General features: G+C 44.5%; 1 protein-coding gene across 10 annotated transcripts in view; it reads left to right on the top strand.

Moving 5' to 3' along the window:
• The window catches only part of nlrc5 (NLR family, CARD domain containing 5), a 211,434-nt gene that overhangs the window by 86,847 nt on the left and 100,674 nt on the right, over positions 1–23,913 (top strand). For all 10 annotated transcript variants that reach the window (XM_041191229.1, XM_041191236.1, XM_041191233.1 and 7 more), the window contains 5 exons: positions 12,013–12,096; positions 13,317–13,400; positions 16,982–17,071; positions 20,397–20,459; positions 21,621–21,707. In XM_041191229.1, the coding sequence (XP_041047163.1) occupies positions 12,013–12,096; positions 13,317–13,400; positions 16,982–17,071; positions 20,397–20,459; positions 21,621–21,707 (408 nt within the window). The remainder of the gene's footprint in view (positions 1–12,012; positions 12,097–13,316; positions 13,401–16,981; positions 17,072–20,396; positions 20,460–21,620; positions 21,708–23,913) is intronic.

Consider the following 23,913-nt stretch of genomic DNA (forward strand, 5'->3'; position numbering starts at 1 on the left):
GTAGCCCTATTTTTAACCTGCTGTTATGTCCTCCAGCTGGGTTGGTGTTATGGATTGTGATCATGGAATTTAGATAATGAGATTTTGAATGGTGTATACAACATTTTCCTTTAACCAGTGAATGTTTCTTTTTCTATCTGTTATTTATTCAAATTTCACTCTTTTTGTAAATATGTTTGGAGAGTTTGGTGTTTTGTGTTTGAAAAAAGAACTTGTGTTTTAGTGTGTCTTTCACAACCTTAGGAATCAACTCAATTTTCAGCCATATTAAGTGTAGTTACTGTTGTAATGTAGGGAAGCGTGCTGGTCAATTTGCACACATCACGGTCCCAAAAACAGCAATCAGATAAAAGACCGAATGATGTGTTTTCGGTGGTAGTGGTTGAGAGAGGAATGTTGATCAGGACTATTGATGAGGACTCCTTTGCTTTTCTTTGTGTAGTGCCTTGGGATTTTTCACATTTGTCTGAGAGGCCAGATCAGGCCTCATTTTAACATCTGAGTCGAAAGAGTAAACCTCCAATAGTGCAGCACTCCCTCAGTAGTGCACTGGTGTGTCAACTATGAATGCTGCTTCAAGTGACGCTACACAGATTATGTTGATTCTCCAGCACAGGCAGCAAGCCACTATCTGTGCAGCCTGTTCATCAATTATATCAATGAGGAAAGCCACCGGTATTGAGTGGTAGCAGCCCTTGGTACTGGTTGCCCCCAGGGAATCAGCATAAGCCTGCAATGAGCTGGCGAAGTAGTGCTACATTAACAAATTTCTGCCCCTCTGTTTCTTAAATCCCTGGAGATAAGCTTGACCTCATGACCTAATTAAGAACCATGGCTGACACCTAAACCTGGGTGTATTTTGTAGTTGTTTTTGTTGAAAATCTCTTAAATTTGTTGGGGAAACTGGAATAGTTTGGAGATGGTGTCACTTTCTTTACAAGGCATTTTCTTTATTAGTGTCCACCTAACCTATGTCCAGCATTCAAAGAGCATAAATCATGGGAAATACATTGGAGACATACTCCTTCATTCGTATCTAAATAATATGCCCACCCAAAGATGGGCAAGTGTAATAAAAAAAATTAGAGAGGGGATTGCAGGAGAAGAAGGGAATTTTCTGGGGTCATTCGCCCCATGATTGCCAAAATATGGGGAAAACGGAAGAATCTAGCCTATTGGAGTAGAGTTTCAGCTTGCCAACCTGTTGTTACACTGACCTGGTAAATTGTGGCCATGATAGAATTCACCCAATTCTAATTCCGTTTTATTTCAGTGGAGATGAGAAATAGGCAGTTTCTATTGTAGACCGCTGATTGGTGCTGCTATGATGTGGCAGATGGTGTGTGCCAGGCAAATCAAGTCCACGAGGGAACCTTGATTGCGCGATCACAACAGTTTTGCAATTTGAATTTATTTCAAGATGCATGCCCTGAATTCAGAATAAATCCACCAAGATTTGTAAAGATTTTTTAAAAATTAAAATATTTATTAACAAAAGAGAAGATTTCAAGCACATACATAGAACCACAAATTACTACTATAATAACTCCTAAAATCTCTAATTAACCTGAGTCTCAGTTACACCCCCTTGAAGGCAATGGTCCAAAAATAAATTTTTTAGATTTTAAACAGATCCAGCAAATTAACACAATACCCTGGACAGTGGAATTCAAAAATGGCTTTCTCCAGCTTCGGTTTCTTTATACAGCAGGTTCATGCACAAATACTGGAAGTTTCTTGGAGGCAATTTCACACTTACTTCTGTTAGATCTTACAGTGCCTTCCCTGACACACAGCCTCATTCTCGTTTGTATATGTTTCTCTCTTCATATGTAAATTCTATTGTTTCGTAAGTCTTTGAAACTGTATCTCCCGCATAACAAAAACTTTCATGTCACTATATATTGTCAGTTGAGAAAAATAAATACCTTCCTTAATTTGCTTGTCTGGCTATTTGTAAACAGACAGACCCCTTTGAAATCCAAATCCCCCTTCATTCATCTAAAAATGCAAATTCCCTTCACACCTTACATGCTAAGACCCCAACCATGTTTAGCATTAGCATATTAAAGTCACTTCTGCACCTTACTACTTTTGACAACTACAACTTGCAGTCTGCTTAGCTACAAAATGTAATCACACCCAGACACAACAACACAACCCCCCCATAAACCTACTTTACAATAAACTAGAAAAGTATTATGAAAATTATTATACTCTCATGACAGTGTCAGCTTTACACCCAGATGGCAAGCTGAAAATCTACCCCCGGTATCTTTTACCTGATGTGTTCTGTTCAAGTACACAGCTGGACATGGATCCACACAGCAGCAGAGGGAGTTAGCTGTTGTTCCTTAACTCAATGTTTATGTGCAACTTCTATTGCATTTGCTTTTTGACATTTGCTTTTAGTGAACTCTGCAACCTGTTTACTGTAAACAGGTGAAGCTGTTTCCCCTGAATGGAAAAATTTGTGTGATTCCATCAGCAAGGCCCATTAATTGTGTCTGCCATCTCAGTTAGATACGGCACCTGTATGAATGGAATGATGCACCTATTATGTGTTCACTTTTCCATGACTTATTTATACTGAATTTGTTTAGTGATGCCCTCTCCATCATTTTAAGTCAAACAAGGAGTCACTGCTGGAGCTTCTGGACCAAGCCGAGGGGTTGAGTTTCTCCAGTGACTCCACCTCTGGCAGCAATTCTAGCCTTGTCAGCAAAGGCTTGGGCAGCCATCTTTTCTGACTCCTGAGACAGAGCAGCTCAGCTCTGGTCACCAACTCTGTCTGGATGTACCCCAGGAGATTCCATCGCATGACCTTCTGCCTCTAACCATCCTGCCCAATCAAATAGACTCCCCCTCGCCCCTCCACCGTCTCTAAGAATTTTAAACAAAGTATTGTTTTCTGTTAAGGCCCCTATGATTTTTCTCCAGGGTTGTTCACAGCAGTTTCCTGGGCTGGGATTTTTCAGATGGCTGAGTTTCGCTTCCTGCCATCTGAGAGTTGGTGTAGAGCACATCCCTGCTCACACTGTCTGTCCCACCAGCCATTTCCTGCCCTAACGAACACTAATTGGCTGGAGGCAGGACTTCCGCCCCTCAGTCGGGAGGCAGCCCTGCTTCAGAGAGCTGCCAATCAATCTGATCGGCTGGTAGCTCACTTGTCCCTGCAGCACTAGATGCTCCAGCGGACATGACTGGGACTGGGACTGGGATTCCAGGACCAGGAAAGTTTTGAGGTTCTCAGGGTGGGAAGGGGCTGGAAGGCTCAGTAGGCAGTGGGGGGCTGTGGGCAGAAGGGATTAGGAGTGTTGGTGGAGAGGTCAGGGGTGGTGGGGGGGGAATCACCCGCAGCAACCAGACCTTTTTGGAGGGCTGGGGCCCCCAATATTAAAAGGAAACTGTTAATGGTGATCCACCCCACCCCTCCACATCCTGCCTGAGGCCTGGGCCAGGTTCCATCTTGGGCATCTCCCCCCCCCTCAGGTCCCCTAGAACTACTCTTGCCAACCTGAAAATTGAGGCTGGGCAGGAAACGGCCCTTGAGTGGGGAAATTAGCCACTTAAGGGCCTCAATGGGTGAGGGTGATGGGGCCAGCCTAGGCCATGACACCCCTCCCCCTGTAAAATTGTGGAAAGATCTGGGCAGGTGAGAGCCCAGTGGGAAGCTCATCCGAATTATTTTACGGTGGCCCCCTGCCTACAAACCCTCCAGCAAGGGAGTGTAAAATTCTGTCCCTGGAGCTTAATCCTGAATTTTGTATGAGTGCATTCCTATCCAGGAGCAACCAATAGTCTTTTCCTCTAGTGTGGCAATATAACCCAACCAGCAATACAACTGGCACAGGTGCCCGAGTGCAGCATTCTGAGGTAGCATTCCTGAACTGCTTTTCGAAGAATCCCTCAATGTAAATCCATTAGTAGACAGGAAGACAACTCTGGTGACTTACAGGGGGAAGTGAAAGTGTACCTAGAAGTAGCTAAGTGGTTACTCAGTTTTATTCTTAAGCCTGCTGTTAAATGGTATGGGTTGCGATAGATTGCCTTCTCACTCTGAACCAGCTAGCTGCTAACCCTGCTGTATTGTGAAGATAGGGTTCCTCTGTTCCTACTGACTTCTGCCAGAGCATTTAGTTATGCTTCTAGCAACTTTGAACTGAAAGTAGAAACAAAACTTTTTCTCTTTAGCCTAGATGAGGGGACTTTCCTACAATGGGCAGTTTCTTTTCTCTTATCAAATGTGTCAGTATTTGGAGGAGCATGTGAATATAAACTGGATCATATCTGAAACCAAAGGCATTGGTCTTCCCCTCCCTTCATGTTTTTAATTTTGAGCCAGGAAGTAAACATGTGGGCAGCAGAGTGGAAAGCTCTGAAATCTGAGCCTCAACTAAACAGGGCAAATAAGGGCAGTAAACAGCTGAAGGACAGAATATCCACATGGAAGTTGCTGCCACCTACATGTATGAAAGCAACTTCAGGAGAGGAGGGTTAAAGTCAGGAGGAAGGAATACACCAGATGACTTTTTTACTGGAAGTTGGAATGTTGTCAGTGGACGGTAGCATGGTGAATAATCAGAAATTTAACTTGATTATCTTTAGCTGAGGGGGTATTTATGCAGAACATTTTGCTTGGAGAGTCCTGAATATACACAAACAGCTGCAAGAATGCACAACAAAGATTAGGATAATATTTATTCAGGTGACTAAAGTCTGTGGTTTGCATGTCACGAGCTATTGGGACAGTTACTGTGGTGACGTGCAATGAGTAATTTCCTATTACTGACCGTAAGATATGATAGTCCACACCATATATGTAGGCTAACTAACCAGAGATCATAAGTTCAAATATCTCCTGCCCGACAGCCATGTCATGCTCCAACGAGCATTAATTGGCTGGAGGCAGGACTTCTGCCCCTCAGTCGGGAGGCAGCCCTGCCTCAGAGAGCTGCCAGTCAATCTGATTGGCCAGCAGCTCACTTGTCCCTGCAGCACTAGATGCTTCAGTGGACAGGACTGGGACTGGGACTGGGATTCCAGGACCAGGAAAGTTTTGAGGGTCTCAGGGTGGGAAGGGGCTGGAACGCTCAGTAGGCAGTGGGGGGATGTGGGCAGAAGGGATTAGGAGTGTTGGTGGAGAGGTCGGGGTGGTGGGGGGGAATCACCCGCAGCAACCAGACCTTTTTGGGGGGGCTGGGGCCCCCAATATTAAAAGGAAACTGTTAATGGTGATCCACCCCACCCCTCCACATCCTGCCTGAGGCCTGGGCAGTGTTCCATCTCGGGCATCCCCCCCCCCCCAGCTCCCCTCGAACTACTCTTGCCAACCTGGCCATGAAATGGCCCTTGAGTGGGGGAATTAGCCACTTAAGGGCCTCAATGGGTGAGGGTGATGGGGCCAGCCTAGGCCATGCCACCCCTCCCCCTGTAAAATTGTGGAAAGATCTGGGCAGGTGAGAGCCCAGTGGGAAGCTCATCCGAATTATTTTACGGTGGCCCCCTGCCTACAAACTCTCCAGCACGGGAGTGTAAAAATCTGTCCCTGGAGCTTAATCCTGAATTTTGTATGAGTGCATTCCTATCCAGGAGCAACCAATAGTCTTTTCCTCTAGTGTGGCAATATAACCCAACCAGCAATACAACTGGCACAGGTGCCCGAGTGCAGCATTCTGAGGTAGCATTCCTGAACTGCTTTTCGAAGAATCCCTCAATGTAAATCCATTAGTAGACAGGAAGACAACTCTGGTGACTTACAGGGGGAAGTGAAAGTGTACCTAGAAGTAGCTAAGTGGTTACTCAGTTTTATTCTTAAGCCTGCTGTTAAATGGTATGGGTTGCGATAGATTGCCTTCTCACTCTGAACCAGCTAGCTGCTAACCCTGCTGTATTGTGAAGATAGGGTTCCTCTGTTCCTACTGACTTCTGCCAGAGCATTTAGTTATGCTTCTAGCAACTTTGAACTGAAAGTAGAAACAAAACTTTTTCTCTTTAGCCTAGATGAGGGGACTTTCCTACAATGGGCAGTTTCTTTTCTCTTATCAAATGTGTCAGTATTTGGAGGAGCATGTGAATGTAAACTGGATCATATCTGAAACCAAAGGCATTGGTCTTCCCCTCCCTTCATGTTTTTAATTTTGAGCCAGGAAGTAAACATGTGGGCAGCAGAGTGGAAAGCTCTGAAATCTGAGCCTCAACTAAACAGGGCAAATAAGGGCAGTAAACAGCTGAAGGACAGAATATCCACATGGAAGTTGCTGCCACCTACATGTATGAAAGCAACTTCAGGAGAGGAGGGTTAAAGTCAGGAGGAAGGAATACACCAGATGATTTTTTTACTGGAAGTTGGAATGTTGTCAGTGGACGGTAGCATGGTGAATAATCAGAAATTTAACTTGATTATCTTTAGCTGAGGGGGTATTTATGCAGAACATTTTGCTTGGAGAGTCCTGAATATACACAAACAGCTGCAAGAATGCACAACAAAGATTAGGATAATATTTATTCAGGTGACTAAAGTCTGTGGTTTGCATGTCACGAGCTATTGGGACAGTTACTGTGGTGACGTGCAATGAGTAATTTCCTATTACTGACCGTAAGATATGATAGTCCACACCATATATGTAGGCTAACTAACCAGAGATCATAAGTTCAAATATCTCCTGCCCGACAGCCATGTCATGCTCCAACGAGCATTAATTGGCTGGAGGCAGGACTTCTGCCCCTCAGTCGGGAGGCAGCCCTGCCTCAGAGAGCTGCCAGTCAATCTGATTGGCCAGCAGCTCGCTAGTCCCTGCAGCACTAGAAGCTGCAGCGAAAAGGACTGTGACTGGAAGTAGTCCCCAGAGCCGAAGCTCCAGGATTTCAGGACCAGGTAAGTTTTGGGGGTCTCAGGGTGGGGAGGGGCAGTAAGGCCCAATGGAGAGTGGGGGGTGTGGGTAGAGGAGGTTAGGAGAGACCGGTGGGGGCGAGGGATCATCTGCAGATATGGGGCTTAGTGATGTACAATTGGGTAGGCTTGACTTTGGGAATCTTCAATGTGAGGTCTTGTGGCACTAGGTCAAACAAGGTCATAAAAACTCCTGCAGCTTACCACTTATTAATCCCATTCAGTTGACAAAGCAATACCTTGTCATGCTGAGCATTTTTGGGGGGAAGGGAATCATAAAATATCCTCCAAGTGTGGATCCCAAAGTAAAGACCAAGAGTGGCACTTTCGTACCACCAGTGACCAAGCTAGTTGAGTTCTAACTGTAGGAGTGGGCCTGTATCGGGTACTGAAGGAGTAAGTCAAGTAACCTACTTGACCTTGTCCTCACCAGCTTACCTGTTGCAGACATGTCTGTCCACAAGAGCATTGGCAGGTGTAATCACTACACAGTCCCTGTGGAAGTAAAGTCTTATTTCATAATGTCAACATCCATTGTCAGGTGTGACAACATCACTGTACCAGGTGGGACAACTCCAAACAGTCTTGAGGCTTTGAGTGGAATCAGTAACCTCATGACGTATCATGTCTCTCACTCCTCTGACATTATCCATCTAGGAAACCAATCCTGTTTCAATAAAAAATATGGAAAGGCACTGCAGCAGCAGCATCAGGTATACCTTAGAGTGAAACACCAACCCAGTGAAAGTGCAACACAAGGCTACTAACAGTGCAAAGGCAAAAAGCAGCAGACGTCAACAAAGCTAAGCTGTCCTACAATCAATATGTCAGAGCAAAACTTGGTAGGTCGTGCATCCATTTAAGAATGTGGGTGGCCATGAGAGTAATTATCACCCTATAATCCATTAGGACCCTGTTGGCATTTTAACCATTGACTGAGCATAGCACCAACTGTGGCCATTCAGCTCAGTATAACCTGTAGGGAAAGAAGGAGAGGTCCTGAAAGGTAATCTTAACTTTTGTCGGACACAAAGGAGTAAGAAATCCACTACAAAGAACTTCTGGGCTTTAACTGCTTCAGGTTTCCCACCCCACCTACCTCTTTGTGTCTTGTCCGAGTGCCTGCGGCAGACTTTCATAATCTTCTCTTACCAGCAGTTGTCTGCCAGCTTCTTAACATTTGTTTTGGGTGGGCAGTTGATGAATGGGATGCAATTGAAGCTTAAAGTAGCCCAGGCTTCAACTTCATGATGTGAGAGTGACATTTCTCTGTCCCTGCCCTCCTGAATTCTGCTCGCATTTGAAACTCCCCCAATATTGTCCCTGTTGCATCCTCACCACTGTGAAGCAATTTGACAGCCAGTTGTGTTAATGAGATAGTGTGCAGCCCTTACCGGGTGAAAGAAAGGAGGGAGACAGAAGGCAGGAAACTACAGGCCAGTTAGCCTAACATCTTTCATAGGGGAAATGCTCGAATCCATTATTAAGGGAGTAATAACATGACATTTAAAAATAATTGTAATACATTCAGGCAGAGTCAACATGGCTTTGTGAAAATGAAATCAAATTTGACTAATTTATTAGAGTTCTTTGAGGATGTAACAAGCAGGTTGGATAATTGGTAGATGTAGGCCAGAATTTTATGGCCCCATCACGGTGGGTGAGACCATATCTGGAATACTGCGTACAGCTTTGACCTCTTTATTTGAAAAATGAAATAATTGTGCTAGAAGCAGTTCAGAGAAGGTTCACTCAACTCATTCCTGTGTTGAAGGGGTTGTCTTATGAGGAAAGGTTAAGCAGGTTAGGCCTATAATCATTGGAGTTTAGAAGAATGAGGAATGATCTTATTGAAACATATAAGACTCTGAGGGGACTTGACAGGGTGAATGTTGAGAGGATTTCCCCTCATGGGGGGTCCAGAATTAGCGAGCATCTTTTAAAAATAAGGGATGGGACTTGAACCCGGAGCTACTGTACCACAAGAGCTTAATTTTTCTGCTTCTGTTCGGGAGGTGTAAATAGAGTCACTTACAGTGAATCCACGTGGTGAATCGTTTCTCAGTGCAATACACAACAAGGCTGTTCATTGGACAGCACACACACCATGATGCCAAGCTGTATTTGTGGCAACATTTGCTTTAATTTGCAGATAAGAAAATCAATTTATGTGGAATGTTATATTGATCTTTTTAGTGGCTGTTTAATTTGTTTGGCATCATATGTATAATGTACCAGTTCACTGCATTAGGAAATAGTAGGGCATGGATTTACATGTATTACCAAGAAGAACCTGACAACAGGAGCACACCCGTTTTATAGAAAAAAGGAAAGAACTTGCATTTGTATAGTGCCTTTCACGACCTCCTAATGACTCGCAGCTCTTTACAGCCAATGAAATGTAGTCACTTTGTTATGTAGGAAATGGTGCAGCCAATTTGTGCACAGGAAACTCCCACCAACGGCAACATAATGATATAAAAACAAAAAACTGCGGATGCTGGAAATCCAAAACAAAAACAGTATTACCTGGAAAAACTCAGTAGGTCTGGCAGCATCGGTGGAGAAGAAAAAAGTTGATGTTTCGAGTCCTCATGACCCTTCAACAGAACTGGGTGAATCCAAGGAGAGGGGTGAAATATAAGCTGGTTTAAGGGGGTGGGGGTTGGTTGGGTGGGGGGAGAGAAGTGGAGGGGGGTGGTGTGGTTGTAGGGACAAGCAAGCAGTGATAGGAGCAGATAATCAAAAGATGTCACAGACAAAAGAACACAGAGGTGTTGAAGTTGGTGATATTATCTAAACGAATGTGCTAATTAAGAATGGATGGTAGGGCACTCAAGGTACAGCTCTAGTGGGGGTGGGGTGGAAAGGCTAGCAGGGCATAAAAGATTTAAAAATAATGGAAATAGGTGGGAAAAGAAAAATCTATATAAATTATTGGAAAAAACAAAAGGAAGGGGGAAGAAACAGAAAGGGAGTGGGGATTGAGGAGGGAGTTCAAGATCTAAAGTTGTTGAATTCAATATTCAGTCCGGAAGGCTGTAAAGTGCCTAGTCGGAAGATAAGGTGCTGTTCCTCCAGTTTGCATTGGGCTTCACTGGAACAATGCTGCAAGCCAAGGACGGACATGTGGGCAAGAGAGCAGGGTGGAGTGTTAAAATGGCAAGTGACAGGGAGGTCTGGGTCATTCTTGCGGACAGACCGCAGGTGTTCTGCAAAGCGGTTGCCCAGTTTACGTTTGGTCTCTCCAATGTAGAGGAGACCGCATTGGGAGCAATGAATGCAGTAGACTAAGTTGGGGGAAATGCAAGTGAAATGCTGCTTCACTTGAAAGGAGTGTTTGGGCCCTTGGATGGTGAGGAGAGAGGAAGTGAAGGGGCAGGTGTTGCATCTTTTGCGTGGGCATGGGGTGGTGCCATAGGTGGGAGTTGAGGAGTAGGGCTTGATGGAGGGGTGGAGGGAACGAGGGTGTCCTGGAGGGAACGATCCCTATGGAATGCCACCGGGGCGGGGTGAAGGGAAGATGTGTTTGGTGGTGGCATCATGCTGGAGTTGGCGGAAATGGCGGAGGATGATCCTTTGAATGCGGAGGCTGGTGGAGTGATAAGTGAGGACAAGGGGGACCCTATCATGTTTCTGGGAGGGAGGAAAAGGCGTGAGGGTGGATGCACGGGAGATGGGCAGGACACGGTTGAGGGCCCTGTCAACGACCGTGGGTGGAAAACCTTGGTTAAGGAAGAAGGAGGACATGTCAGAGGAACTGTTTTTGAAGGTAGCATCATCAGAACAAATGCGACGGAGGCGAAGGAACTGAGAGAATGGGATGGAGTCCTTCCAGGAAGCGGGGTGTGAGGAGCTGTAGTCGAGGTAGCTGTGAGAGTCGGTAGGCTTGTAATGGATATTGGTGGACATTTTATCACCAGAGATTGAGACAGAGAGGTCAAGGAAGGGAAGGGAAGTGTCAGAGATGGACCACGTGAAAATGATGGAGGGGTGGAGATTGGAAGCAAAATTAATAAATTTTTCCAAGTCCCGACGAGAGCATGAAGCAGCGCCAAAGTAATCATTGATGTACCGGAGAAAGAGTTGTGGAAGGGGGCCGGAGTAGGACTAGAACAAGGAATGTTCCACATACCCCATAAAGAGACAGGCATAGCTGGGGCCCTTGCGTGTACCCATAGCTACACCTTTTATTTGGAGGAAGTGAGAGGAGTTGAAGGAGAAATTGTTCAGTGTGAGAACAAGTTCAGCCAGACGGAGGAGAGTAGTGGTGGATGGGGATTATTCGGGCCTCTGGTCAAGGAAGAAGCTAAGGGCCCTCAGACCATCCTGGTGGGGGATGGAGGTGTAGAGGGATTGGACGTCCATGGTGAATAGGACGCGGTTGGGGCCAGGGAACTGGAAATTGTTGATGTGACGTAAGGTGTCAGAGGAATCACGGATGTAGATGGGAAGGGACTGGACAAGGGGAGAGAAAAGGGAGTCAAGATAACGAGAAATGAGTTCCGTGGGGCAGGAGCAAGCTGACACATTCGGTCTACCGGGACAGTTCTGTTTGTGGATTTTGGGTGGGAGGTAGAAGCGGGCCGTCCGAGGTTGGGCGACTATCAGGTTGGAAGCTGTGGGAGGAAGATCTCCAGAGGAGATGAGGTCAGTGACAGTCCTGGAAACAATGGCTTGATGTTCAGTGGTGCGGTCATGGTCCAGGGAGAGGTAAGAGGAAGTGTCTGCGAGTTGACGCTCAGCCTCCACATAATGATGTTGGTTGAGGGACAACATTGGCCAGGACAATGGGAAGAATTCCCCTGCTCCTCTTTGGAATAGTGCCCTGGGATCTTTTATGGCCACCTTAGAGAGCAGATGGATCCTTGGTTTAACATCTCGTCCAACAGTCCATCGCTCCCTCAGCATTGCACTGGAGAATTGGCTTAGATTAGGGCCCGGATCTCTGGAGTGGGACTTGAACTCATGACTTTGTGACTCAGGCAAGAGCGCTACCAACTAAAGCTTGGCTGACACCATAAGGCATTGGATATCAGATGGTAAAGGGGAAGAATAATTGTGTTATAAGGTTTGTTTGTTGTTAACACTGGTGTTAATTGGATATTTTTCTTTTACAGTCTTGTGAACTGCAAATTAGCAGCACAGCATGTTCAAGCTCTCTGCCGAATCCTACAGTGCTGCCCCCAGCTGGCATCCCTCGAGTAAGTACGGTAATTTTTTTGTGATATCTTGAAACAGAAAACTTCCCTGCCCTGTGATGATCAAACCAAATGAAATGAGTGCCACAGCTGATCAGTGTAAAGAAAAGCAGAAGTTACATCTTGGTTCATTTTCTTCTTTCAGCAGTTCCTAGCACCCAATTTCTCTCTCTGCATTCCTCCTGAATCTTTTTTGTCTTTCCGTTTCACAAATACAGTCCCCATCGCTTTTAGCTGGCATGTTGATTCTAATGTGAGTTGTCTGTACATGTTGAATGGTTTCTGAGGGGAACAGAAGAAATGACTTTAAATGCAAACTGCTGCCAACAGATGAACTCTGGACATAGAATAATTTAAACCTGTGAACGTGACAGGAATCCAGGGTTACATGGCACTGGAGATGAATTTGAAGAGCCCAGTGAGTGGATGAGTGGGATTTCCAGAAATCTTGGAGGCTGAATTTTTCCCCAGGGATTCTCCTATCCAACCCCAATAATTTCAGAGGAAGAGCTATTGAAACTCTGGAAAAATGGAGTCAAGGCGAGAACCCCCATAGAGATGCATCCATCCCACCTATTTCCAACTCAGTTTTGCAGTTTTTTTTTCTAGTTCTCAATATTTGACAATCTGACCTGCTGCAGATGTCTTTCATTGGGTCTCTGCTGCACGTAACCTTGTTTAAAAACACATCCAAAATTCTGTGCAGGAATATTTAAAAGACTTCTGCCTCCATTCACATAGACACAACCAAAATACCCTCTACTTTTGTAATGTGCAGCCAATTTATTGAAGTATGTGCGCCCTTTAAATTTAATTTAAAGAGGACAACTTGTGCGTGGCCTGCATGGGAACTTCCAGATTGCTGCTTGGCCACACTGTTGAGAGGGAATATTGGGCCCGCCCTATCTCATGTGCTGCAGCAAGTTCCTCTCTGCAATAACATGATCTTTTCCTCTCTGGCAGTGATGATCCCCTCTGACCAGTGAAGATACCACCAGAAGCCACTCCAGAGAAGCATATTGACTCCCACTGAGGAAATGGGTCAGGATCATGGCATGGTTGACTATAGGCAGAAGTCCGGCCACTTCCATTTGTGTTATTGCCCCTTGAAGAAACTCCTTCCCCCTTATTTCACATACAGACTTCTCTGGTTATGTTACAGCAGGCATGGAACCTGAATTAGAATGCACTTTGCTACCGGGAGTTTCTGTGTTTTTCTTTAGCTTGTCCGGCAATGAACTGAAAGACCATGGTTTAAGAAGATTCATTGAAATCCTACCGGATTTTCACATTTCCAAACTGATTAAGTAAGTCTATAGATCATTGATTATTAATAGTGAGATGTGTGTGCAACTCCTGGTATGTTAACTTGTATAAGACAATTGGTTTATATTGAATCATGGATCAGGGTTGAATTTCAGACATGTCTGGTGCAGTTTACTTTTAGGAAGAACCTAAGTACATAATACAATGTCCAGTGATGGACTCCTTAGCCAGCATTATTTGCCCATCCCTAATTGCCCTTGAGAAGGTGGTGGTGAGCAGCCTTCTTGAACCGCTGCAGTCCATGTGGTGTAGGAACACCCACAGTGCTGTTAGGGAGGGAGTTCCAGGATTTTAACCCAGCGAAAATGAAGGAACAACAATATATTTCCAAGTCAGGATGGTGAGCGGCTTGGAGGGGAACTTCCAGGTGGTGGTGTTTCCATCTGTCTGCTGCCTTTGGCCTTCTAGATGGTAGTGGTCGTGGATTTGAAGGTGCTGCCTAAGGAACCTTGGTGAGTTTCTGCAGTGCATCCTGTAGATGACATACACTGCTGCCACTGTGCGTCGATGGTAAAGGGAGTGAATGTTTGTGGATGGGGTGCCAATCAAGCGGACTGCTTCATCCTGGCTGGTGTTAAGCTTCATGAATGTTGAGCTCGCACTCATCCAGGCAAGCGGAGGGTATTCCATCACACTCGTGACTTGTGCCTTGTAGATGGTGGACAGGCTTTGGGGAATCAGGAGGTGAGTTACTCACCACAGGATTCCTAGCTTCTGACCTACTCTTGTAACCACAGTATTTATGTGACTAGTCGAGTTCAGATTCTAGTTAATGGTGATCCCCCAGGATGTTGATAGCGGGGAATTCAGTGATGGTAATGTTATTGAACGTCAAGGGTGATGGTTAGATTCTCTCTTGTTGGAGATGGTCATTGACTGGCACTTGTGTGGTTACTTGCCCATTTGTCAGCCTAAGCCTGGATATTGTCCAGGTTGTGCTGCACTAGGACATGGACTGCTTCAGTATCTGAGGAGTTTCAAATGGTGCTGAACATTGTGCAAACATCAGCGAACATCCCCAATTCTGACCTTATGCTGGAAGGAAGATCAATGATGAAGCAGCTGAAGATAGTTGTGCCGAGGATACTACCCTGAGGAACTTCTGCTGTGATGTCCTGGATCTGAGATGACCGACCTCCAACAACCACAACCATCTTACTTTGTGCTGGGTCTGACTCCAACCAGCAGAGAGCTTTTCCTCTGATTCCCATTGACTCCAGTTTTGCTCGGGCTCCTTAATGCCACATTCAGTCAAATGCTGCCTTGATGTCTGGAGTTCCACTCTTTTGTCCATGTTTGAACCAAGGCTGTAATGAGGTCAGGAGCTGAATGGCCCCAGTGGAACCCAAACTGAGCATCAGTGAGCAGGTTATTGCTAAGTAAGTGCCGCTTGATTGCACTGTTGATGACCCCTTCCATTACTTTACTGATGGAGAGTAGACTGATGGGGTGGTAATTAGCTGGGTTGGACTTGTCCTGCTTTTGTGTACAGGACTTAACCTGGGCAATTTTCCACATTGCCAGGTGGATACCAATGTTGTAGCTGCACTGGAACAGCTTAGCTGGGGGTGCGGCAAGTTCTGAAGCACAAGTCTTCAGTACTATTGCCGGAATATTGTCAGGGCCCATAGCCTTTGCAGTATTCAGTGCCTTCAGCCGTTTCTTGATATCATGTGGAGTGCAACGAATTAGCTGAAAACTGGCATCTGTGATGCTAGGGACCTCCAGAGGAGGCCAAGATGGATCACCCGCTTGGCACTTCTGGCTGAAGAATGTTGCAAATGCTTCAGCCTTATCTTTTGCACAGATGTGCTGGGCTCCTCCATCATTGAGGCTGGAGATATTCGTGGAGTCTCCTCACCCAGTGAGTTGTTTAATTGTCCATCACCATTCACGACTGGATGTGGCAAGACTGCAGAGCTTAGATCTGATCCATTGGTTGTGGAATTGCTTAGCTCGGCCTATCACTTGCTGCTTATGTTGTTTGGCATGCAAGTAGTCCAGTGTTGTACCTTCAACAGATTAACACCTCATAGTTATGCCTGCTGCTGCTCTTGGCATGTCTGCCTGCACTCTTCATTGAACCAGGATTGATCCCCTGGCTTGGTGGTAATGGTAGAGTGGGGGATATGCCAGGCCATGAGGTTACAGATTGTGTTGGAGTACAACTCTGCTGCTGCTGATTCCCCACAGTGCCTCATGGATGCCCAGTTCTAGAGTTGCTAGATCTGTTTGAAATCTATCCCATTTAGCATGGTAGTAGTGCCGCACAACACGATGGAGGGTATCCTCAACATGAAGGTGAGACTTTGTGTCCACAATGACTGTGCAGTGGTCACTTCTACCAATACTGTCATGGACAGATGCATCTGTGGCAGGCAGGTTGGTGAGGACGAGGTCAAGAATGTTTTTCTCTCTTGTTGGTGCCCTCACCACCTGCCACAGACCTAGAATAGCAGCTATGTGCTTTAGGACTCAGCCAGCTTGACCTGCAGTGGTGCTTCAGAGCAACTCTTGGTGATGGATATTGAAGTCCCCCACCCAGAGTACATTCTGCACCCTTGCCACCCTCAGTGCTTCCTCTAAGTGGTGTTCAACATAGAGGAGCCCTGATTCATCAGCTGAGGGGGTAGGGTTGCAATGTGGTAATCAGCAGGAAGTTTACTTGCCCATGTTTGACCTGATACCATGAGACTTCATGGGGTCCAGAGTCGATGCTGAGGACTCCCAAGGCAACTCCCTCCCAACTGTGCCAGCACCTCAGCTGGGCCTGTTCTGCGGGTGGGACAGGACATACCCCAGGATGGTGATGTCTGGGATATTATCTGTAAGGTATGATTCTGTGGGTGTGATTATGTCAGTGTGTTGCTCGACTAGTCTGTGACAGTTCTCCCAGATGTTAGTAAGGAGTTTGCAGGATCGACAGGGCTGAGCTTGCCATTGTCGTTTCTGGTGCCTAGTTTGATGCCAGGTTCCATTGCTTTTAGGCTTTTAGTGGTTTGACACAACTGAGTGGCTTGCTAGGCCATTTCAGAGGGAAGTTAAGAGTCAATCAATTGCTGTGGAACTGGAGTCACATGTAGGCCAGACCAGGTAAGGACGGCAGATTTCCTTCCCTAAAGGGCATTAGTGAACCAGATGGGTTTTTATGACAATCAGCAATGGTTTCATGGTCATCATTAGACTTTTAATTCCAAATATTTATTGAATTCATATTTCACCATCTGGGTCTCCCGAACATTACCCTGGGTCTCTGGATTATTAGTCCAGTGACAATACCACTATACCACCGCCTTCCCCCTTAATGTAGGCATTTGTCAGAGTTAACTACAATAGAATTGGAATGTGAGGAAAGAGTGTGTAGTTTAAGTTCAAAAATATAATTTCCGTACAGCCTAGGGTGTTCAGGTGTACACATTAATGCAGCGGAATAGTGATCATGATTTACTGTGAGTCAACTAGTATTTAGTGTACTTACTGATATATTTTGAGAAATGCAATGTATTTATATGTCCATTGTTCATGCTCATGTGAGTTTTTTTAATAATCCTTTCTCTCTTAGCCTCAGCAACAACGGCATCTCGAAAGATGGTGTTCTCTGCTTGGCATCAGTCCTGAAGAAATGCCCCAAGGTGTTTGAGATTGAAGTGAGGTAAAATTAACCGGTTAAAGCCTTTGACAATGGAGTTTATAAGGTGTAGGGTGTAAACTACAAAGAGAGGCTCAGAGGCACTGTGGCCTCTTACTCTTACAATTATTAGCAGAACATTTTGTTCAGCCAAATGTGCATTACGGAATGTTGAAGTGAAAAAAATTGGGTCCAGAGTCCACCTGAATAGAGCTTCACATTTCGAGTGCCAGTTAGTGGGTTTGTACTGCATTAATAAACCTACAAATGAAAATGTAGAGTTAGTTAAAACCTCATTTTTTTGAAGATATTTTCAAAATCTTGGTTTGGAATCTTAGTAAGGAATCTCCTTTTTTTTAATACTTGAACATAACCTACTTACTTCTCCCATACAAATCACTGTCAACCTATACAGGGAATTCATAAACATCTCAACCATCCGTCCATTTAGGTCAGGTTGAAAATTAGTCATTAAAGCCAACAGTGAAGTGATTTTTTGTAAGTGGAAAGGTTGGGGAAATTGCCCCCATAGAAGGGTATGATAGTGTAGTGCTTATGTTACTAGATTAGTAATCCAAATGCCTGGATTAATAATCCAGAGAACATGATTTCAAATCTCATCATGGCAATTTGAGAATTTTGAATTCAGTTTAAAAATTCTGGAAATTAAATGTTGATCTCAGTATAAGTGACCACAAAGCTGTCAGATTATTGTAAAAGCCCAACTGGATCACTAAAGCCCTTTCGAGAAGTAAACCTGCCATCCTTATCCCATTTTAGCTACATGGTGTCTCCAGTCCCACACAACTATGATCGACTGTTCTCTGAAGAGTCCTGAGGAGCGCTCTGAAGGGTCCAAGCAAACCATCCAGTTGTATTAACCCACTACAATGCAGTATCAAGAGAGTCACCTCCTCAGGGCAGTTAGGGTTGGTTAAGAAATGCTAGTGACTTCCACATTCCACAAACTATTTTATGTAAAACATACCTTGGGGACACTGCAGTGCATCCTGCAACCATGGTATGCTGACAGTGAAGGAAATAGTTCTGTAAACCAGTTGATTGGGCACTGATTAAATATTTATTGAGAAGAAAAGACAAAAGGCTCAGTGGGTCCAGTGCTTTAACAATGTCAACAATGCCCTCTTCTTACTTATTTACAATTTTCCCTTAATCTGATTCCATACTCCATTAATTGTGGTGATTTTTTGCAAAACATCTGCTGCCTTGGCTCACCATGAGCCAAGACAGGGCTACAATCAGATGACCAAGACCAACTCCTTTCAGTGTTTCTAGTGTACCCTGGGGTTGTAGTTTGTGACTCACTAGGACTGCCTCAGGGACTGGGAGTGGGATACCTTGTGCAGTGGCAGTGAAGGGCCCCCTGGTTGTTCTTGAAAGCAGTGCCATTTTCTTTTTAATACATTTGAGAATAAGACCCCTTTAAGGAATTATCCATTTGAGTTTCAAGTACAAACCATTGGTAGTCCTATAACAAAGAGAGGATCATCCAGGAATAGAAGTTTATAATCTTATGCTGACCATCCATGAATACATTAGAAATGGTGCTTGGTGCCTGAAGCACTACTCAAGGAATCCAGTGCATTCTGGGAAGAGCTCCTAATTTATGTTGAACTATGTTTATGTGGAGAATAAGCATCAACTTGGACCAGTTAGGCCAACTGGCCTGTCTCCATGTTGAAATCTCTATGTAATTCTATGTAAGATGGGGCCATTATGAACCCAGTACATGGTAGGTCTGGCTCTGAAAGCCACAGCCAGTTCTGGGGCCTGTTTTCGCACACTGGGCAAATGGGGCACAGAGTAGGGCTCAGACTTCAGCACCTCCTAATCTGGCCAGACAGCACCCAACGTGCATCACTGGGTTACAGGTACCGAGCATTGCATTATTGAGTGTTGGCCGTCCTTTTCTCATGAAGATCGTGGCAGCCAAACTCAGTCATATCACCATCCACAATTAAACATGTACAATTTCCAGAGGCCATTAGGAAAGTGACCTTCCTGTCAGCCTCCCTTCTTGCTCCTCTCCCCATGCTGCATCAGCTGCCAGGCCAATTGCAGTAGAGATGTATCACATTAATTGCTACTTTTAGGATTCTAAAGAAACTAGGTAATGTAGATCATGACAAACTATCTTAACTGAACAGTAAGGTTTGGCCTGTGCTTGAAATGGGTGTTCAGTCTTTGGGACATTCATTTAAATGCAAATGAAGTAGATTTCCTTCCGAAAATAATATTTGGAAATAAAATATATGAATAATTTAAGGCATGACATATATGTGTTGCATGTTTGGGAGGAAGAAGTGACTTTGGACCTATGATTCGCATGGCTTTCTACTGCCCGGATTTTCCTCACCTCATGTCTGGGTCTGTTTCACACTATTTGCTAGAGATTGATTGCTACGTGTAGCCAACAGCCCCATTACCCCTGTGGCATGGCACTACCAGGATAGTAGAAGGCAAACTAGTTGAGCCTTTTTTTCTGTCTAGCAACTCCCATGTTCCTAAATTAGCTAAAGAATCTCACTGTGTTTTGGCCCGTGTGTCTGAATGTGATATCACCTAGCGTATTTATCCACTGAGCCATTAGGTGTTAAGAAGGGAGAACTTGTGGGCTGGACTTGTGATATGGCCTTATTCTGCTCCTCTGACTCGCAATACACTGAACTTTGCCTTGCTCTACGATAGCACTCATGATATCCAAAAAATGATCTATCTGTATATTACATTGTCACAGTCTCTCTTTAACAAAATGCTGTAGTATTGGGATTGAAGCTATGTGTAAGAGATTCTTGCCCTAACCTTCAGATTAAATGAGTAGTGACCTTCACTACTACACATTAATGCACATTTTCCCAAACTTAGGTGAGGTGAGATTTCGGGGTCGCCAACTCTGAGGCAGCAATGGTTGCCGTGAAGCTTGGACTGATTTATGAGACCTGGGAGACCCCTGTAAATTATTACTTTTTTTTTGGTTGGTGGGTGTGGCCTAATGGACTGCTCGCTGAGGCTCACAATTGCTGCAAGTGCAAAAAGCCTGTGAATAGGTAGGCATTCCTTTTTTTGGCGAAATCCTGCCTTTTCATCAACTCCCCCCATGAGGGATGTGGGCGGGAGTGAAGGATAGGGAGATGGGGGAATTAAAGGAGGGGGAGATGGGGAGGTGAAGGAGGGAGAGATGGGGCATGCTCGGTAACTGAAGCCTCCCACTGGCAAGCACTTCATTAATGAGGCAAGAAAAGGTTTCATAGACCTTCTTGATAAAAGGTGATCTATTTGTATACCTTCATTTAAGTTCAATTTTGTATTTGTAATTTACTTTCTATAGCCTGATCCATCCCCAGACAGTGTTACTTAAATTAGCAGAATGGCAAGAAGACACTGAATTGAGGTAAGAAATTGCATACAGAAAGAGTCATTTAAATACAAATACGTCAAACATTTGTATATAATAGTGTATTCCAGAATTCTGATTCCCAATCTTTTTCCTTACCATAATTACCATGGTCATTGATGTATGATGATGTAAATGTTGATTTTATCACATGGGATTCTGAGACTGTCGCTGATGTTTTGGGATTTGCATTCTGAACCATTTATAATTGGGGTTGTTGGTTTGTGGTGATTGAATCAAATTTTGTTTTTATTAGATGGTATTTTCTGATATTTGGGGTTCAAATCCCATGACTCTGACCATTTTTCCATGAAAACGGCAAGATTGGTGGCTTCAACCATTCATTGGTAGTTTCCAAATAAATGTCCTTTGTTGTGATGTTTGAACAGTCTTAGTGTGATGGTTTCATTTCACTTGGCCCAATTTTAGTTCAGTCCATTAAACTGAATCTGGTCCAAATTGCTAAATGTGCTGGAGCTCACTCAGCCAGTACAATGTTTAAATTCGCATTGTTCGAAAATAATTTTAATCTATCAACAAACAACTTGAGCCTTGCATAAGTAAAGAGCATATATTTTGTTATAAACAATGAGCTAGTTGGTTAGGATTAGAGGTGGAGGAACAATCACATAGCTGGGATGTGGAATCTGCTGAGCTTTCTTGTCGTCTACCTTTCCTGGTTTGGAAAATAAGTTCACTGGGAATTTCCTGTGTGTGTGGAAGTGGAGGGGGTGGTGGGGGCAGGTGGGTTCAGGAAGCTGGGTATGTGGTTCCATCAATCACAAATCCTTCATACCATGTAAATATAAATGCCATTTCTACCAGAGATAAGGGGGCTGCTGGGGAGAACCCCATCAGAAATTCTCAGCAGTTGTGTTTGACCAGGCAGTGAGCAGAATGTTTCTGCTCTGCTGAAAGTATGGTGCATTTGTAGCTTAAACTTCTTTCTATCCCTAGCTAGGGTAAGCTACCAGATAGGAGTCCAGGTATAGGAAGAGATTTCAGGTCTAATTTGCATCTATACTAACTCCAGATATTGGTTTGTCACATTTGTCCTGGGATTTATTATTATTGATAAAAGCCAGTTCTATTTAAAATTTCTTTCAGAATAATAAAGGACTGATATTTCGATGTCCTGACAATCCACTATTTTTACAGAGATGAACGGAAGTCCCCACTGGTAGATTTTAGATTGAGTTACACTGGAGATTCAAAGATCGTGCCTGCACCATTGAGAAAACTAAGGTAAACTGCCCTAAGGAATCAGCGAAAGCATCTAATAAGTAGCCTGGATAAGTGCTCAAAGAAAGGACCTTTCTTAAGATCTTGGGATTCCCCCAAAATGCTTCACGACTGATGGATTGAAATTTGATAATTACTGTTTTAATGCAGACAAGCACAATAAACATTCCATTCCATACACTGCTCCATGTGAGTGTGCTCAAAACCAGCACATTAACCCATAAAAACATCAACATGAAAAACCTTCATGGTTTATCTGAAATATGCGCAGGATTTTGCTGACTTGGGGAATTTAAGGTTTAAATTCAATCTAAAGTCTAGCCTTTCTTTAATTTAGCAATTATCTAAAAGTTTCTGTAAGGGTTGGAAGAAGATGAGTTTTAGTCCAGCCTTAAAAAGGGTTCATACAGGTTCTTCTTGCAGCTACAACTAGTTAATTAGATAACTGGCTTAATCAGCTATGAGAGGCTAGATTCAGAGAGTATAAAAGTAGGCTATCTTATAGTGCTGACTTTGTCTGCTCTGGAATGCTGTTCTGGGCTGCAGTAGAGTGTCGACAGTTGGAGTTTGATGACTGAGGGGGTTGAAGGAGGAGGTGCTCCTTTCCTTTTCTACTTTTCCTCAAAGAAGAGCGGCGGCTTTCGTAAGTAGAACCTGGTGTGTAAATTAGAAAAGTGTAATATTTTTAAATAAGTTGCTATACTTGGATTTAACTGAGAAGCGCCAGGAACAAGGGAAATTTAGGGCCAATATAATAAAGTACTATAAATAATCCAAAGTAGAATAAAGTTAACTTAAGAGAAATAGAGTTAAGACATGGCAGGGCAGCTCAGTCGAGTGAAATGTGTGCCCCGTAATATGTGCAAAGTCATGGATGTTACCAGTGTCCTAGATGTCCACATGTGCAGGAAGTGCTGCCAGAAACCTGAGCTCCGGGTTTCAGAGTTCGAGTGGCAGCTGGAGTCACTGTGGCGTATCCGCGAGGCTGAGAGTTATGTGGATAACACGTTCAGAGGCGTGGTCACACTGAAGCTTAAGGGCCTGGAGGCAGAAAGAGAATGGGTGACCCATTCTCTTTCTGTGCGGAGGTGGTGCAGGAGTCCCGCTCACAAATCGGTTTTCCGTTTTGGAAGCTGGTGAGGGCGCTGGTTCCCCAGAAGAGTGCAGTCAGAGCCAAGCTTGTGGCAACATAAGCTGTACAAGAGAGGAGGAAGAAGAAAGGAAGAGCTATAGTGACGGGGGATTCATTGGCTAGGAGAACAGGCAGTTGTTTCTGTGGCTGAAGACATAACTCCAGGATGGTATGTGCCTCCCTCATGCCAGGATCAGGGATGTCATAGAGCAGCTGCAGGACATTCATCTGAGGAGGATGATCAGCCAGAGGTTGTGGTCCACATTGGTACCAGTGACTTAGATAGGAAGGGGGGTGCGATCCTGCAATCATAATTTAGGGAGCAAGGTAGAAAATTAGCAAGCAGGGCCTCAAATGCAGTAATCTCTGGATTAATCCCAGTGCCACGTGCCAGTGAGTACAGAAATATGAAGATAAGGCAGATGAATACATGGCTGGAAAGATAATGTAGGAGGGAGGGCTTTAGATTCCTGGGACACTGGGACTGGCTCTGGGGAGATGACACCTGTACAAGCCTAATGGTTTGCACCTGAACAGAACTGGGACTGAGTTTCTTGCGGGATGTTTTGCTAGTACTGTTGGAAGGGCTTTCAGCTAACTTGACAGAGGTGTGGGAACCAAGAGAAAATATTAGAGGGAAATACCAGGGTGCACAAAATATTGGGAGGGTCAGATGGCATTAATATAGAGAATAGTAAGTTAATGGGTAAAGTTGGGGTGAGGTAGAAAGTAACAAAATCTAAATCAGGGTTACTGTGCATATATGTGAGTGCACACAGTATAGTAAATAAGATTGGGGAGTTACATGCGCATATTGCCATGTGGAAATATGATGTTGTGGTGATAACAGAGACCTGGCTCAAGGAAGGGCAGAACTGGGTATTAAATATTCCCAGGTACAAGATGTTCAGGAAAGGAGGTGGCGGGGGGGGGGGGGGGGGGGGGGGGGGGGGGAGTTTGCGGTTGGTGGGGGGTCGGCAGTATTGGTTAAAGAGATCATTGCAGTGCTGGAGAAAGAGGGTTCAATAACAGAATCAATTTGGCTAGAGCTAAGGAACAAAACGGGTGCGATTACAT

This window comes from Carcharodon carcharias, chromosome 7 (genome assembly GCF_017639515.1).
Source record: "Carcharodon carcharias isolate sCarCar2 chromosome 7, sCarCar2.pri, whole genome shotgun sequence".
In the NCBI taxonomy this organism is placed as follows: domain Eukaryota; kingdom Metazoa; phylum Chordata; class Chondrichthyes; order Lamniformes; family Lamnidae; genus Carcharodon; species Carcharodon carcharias.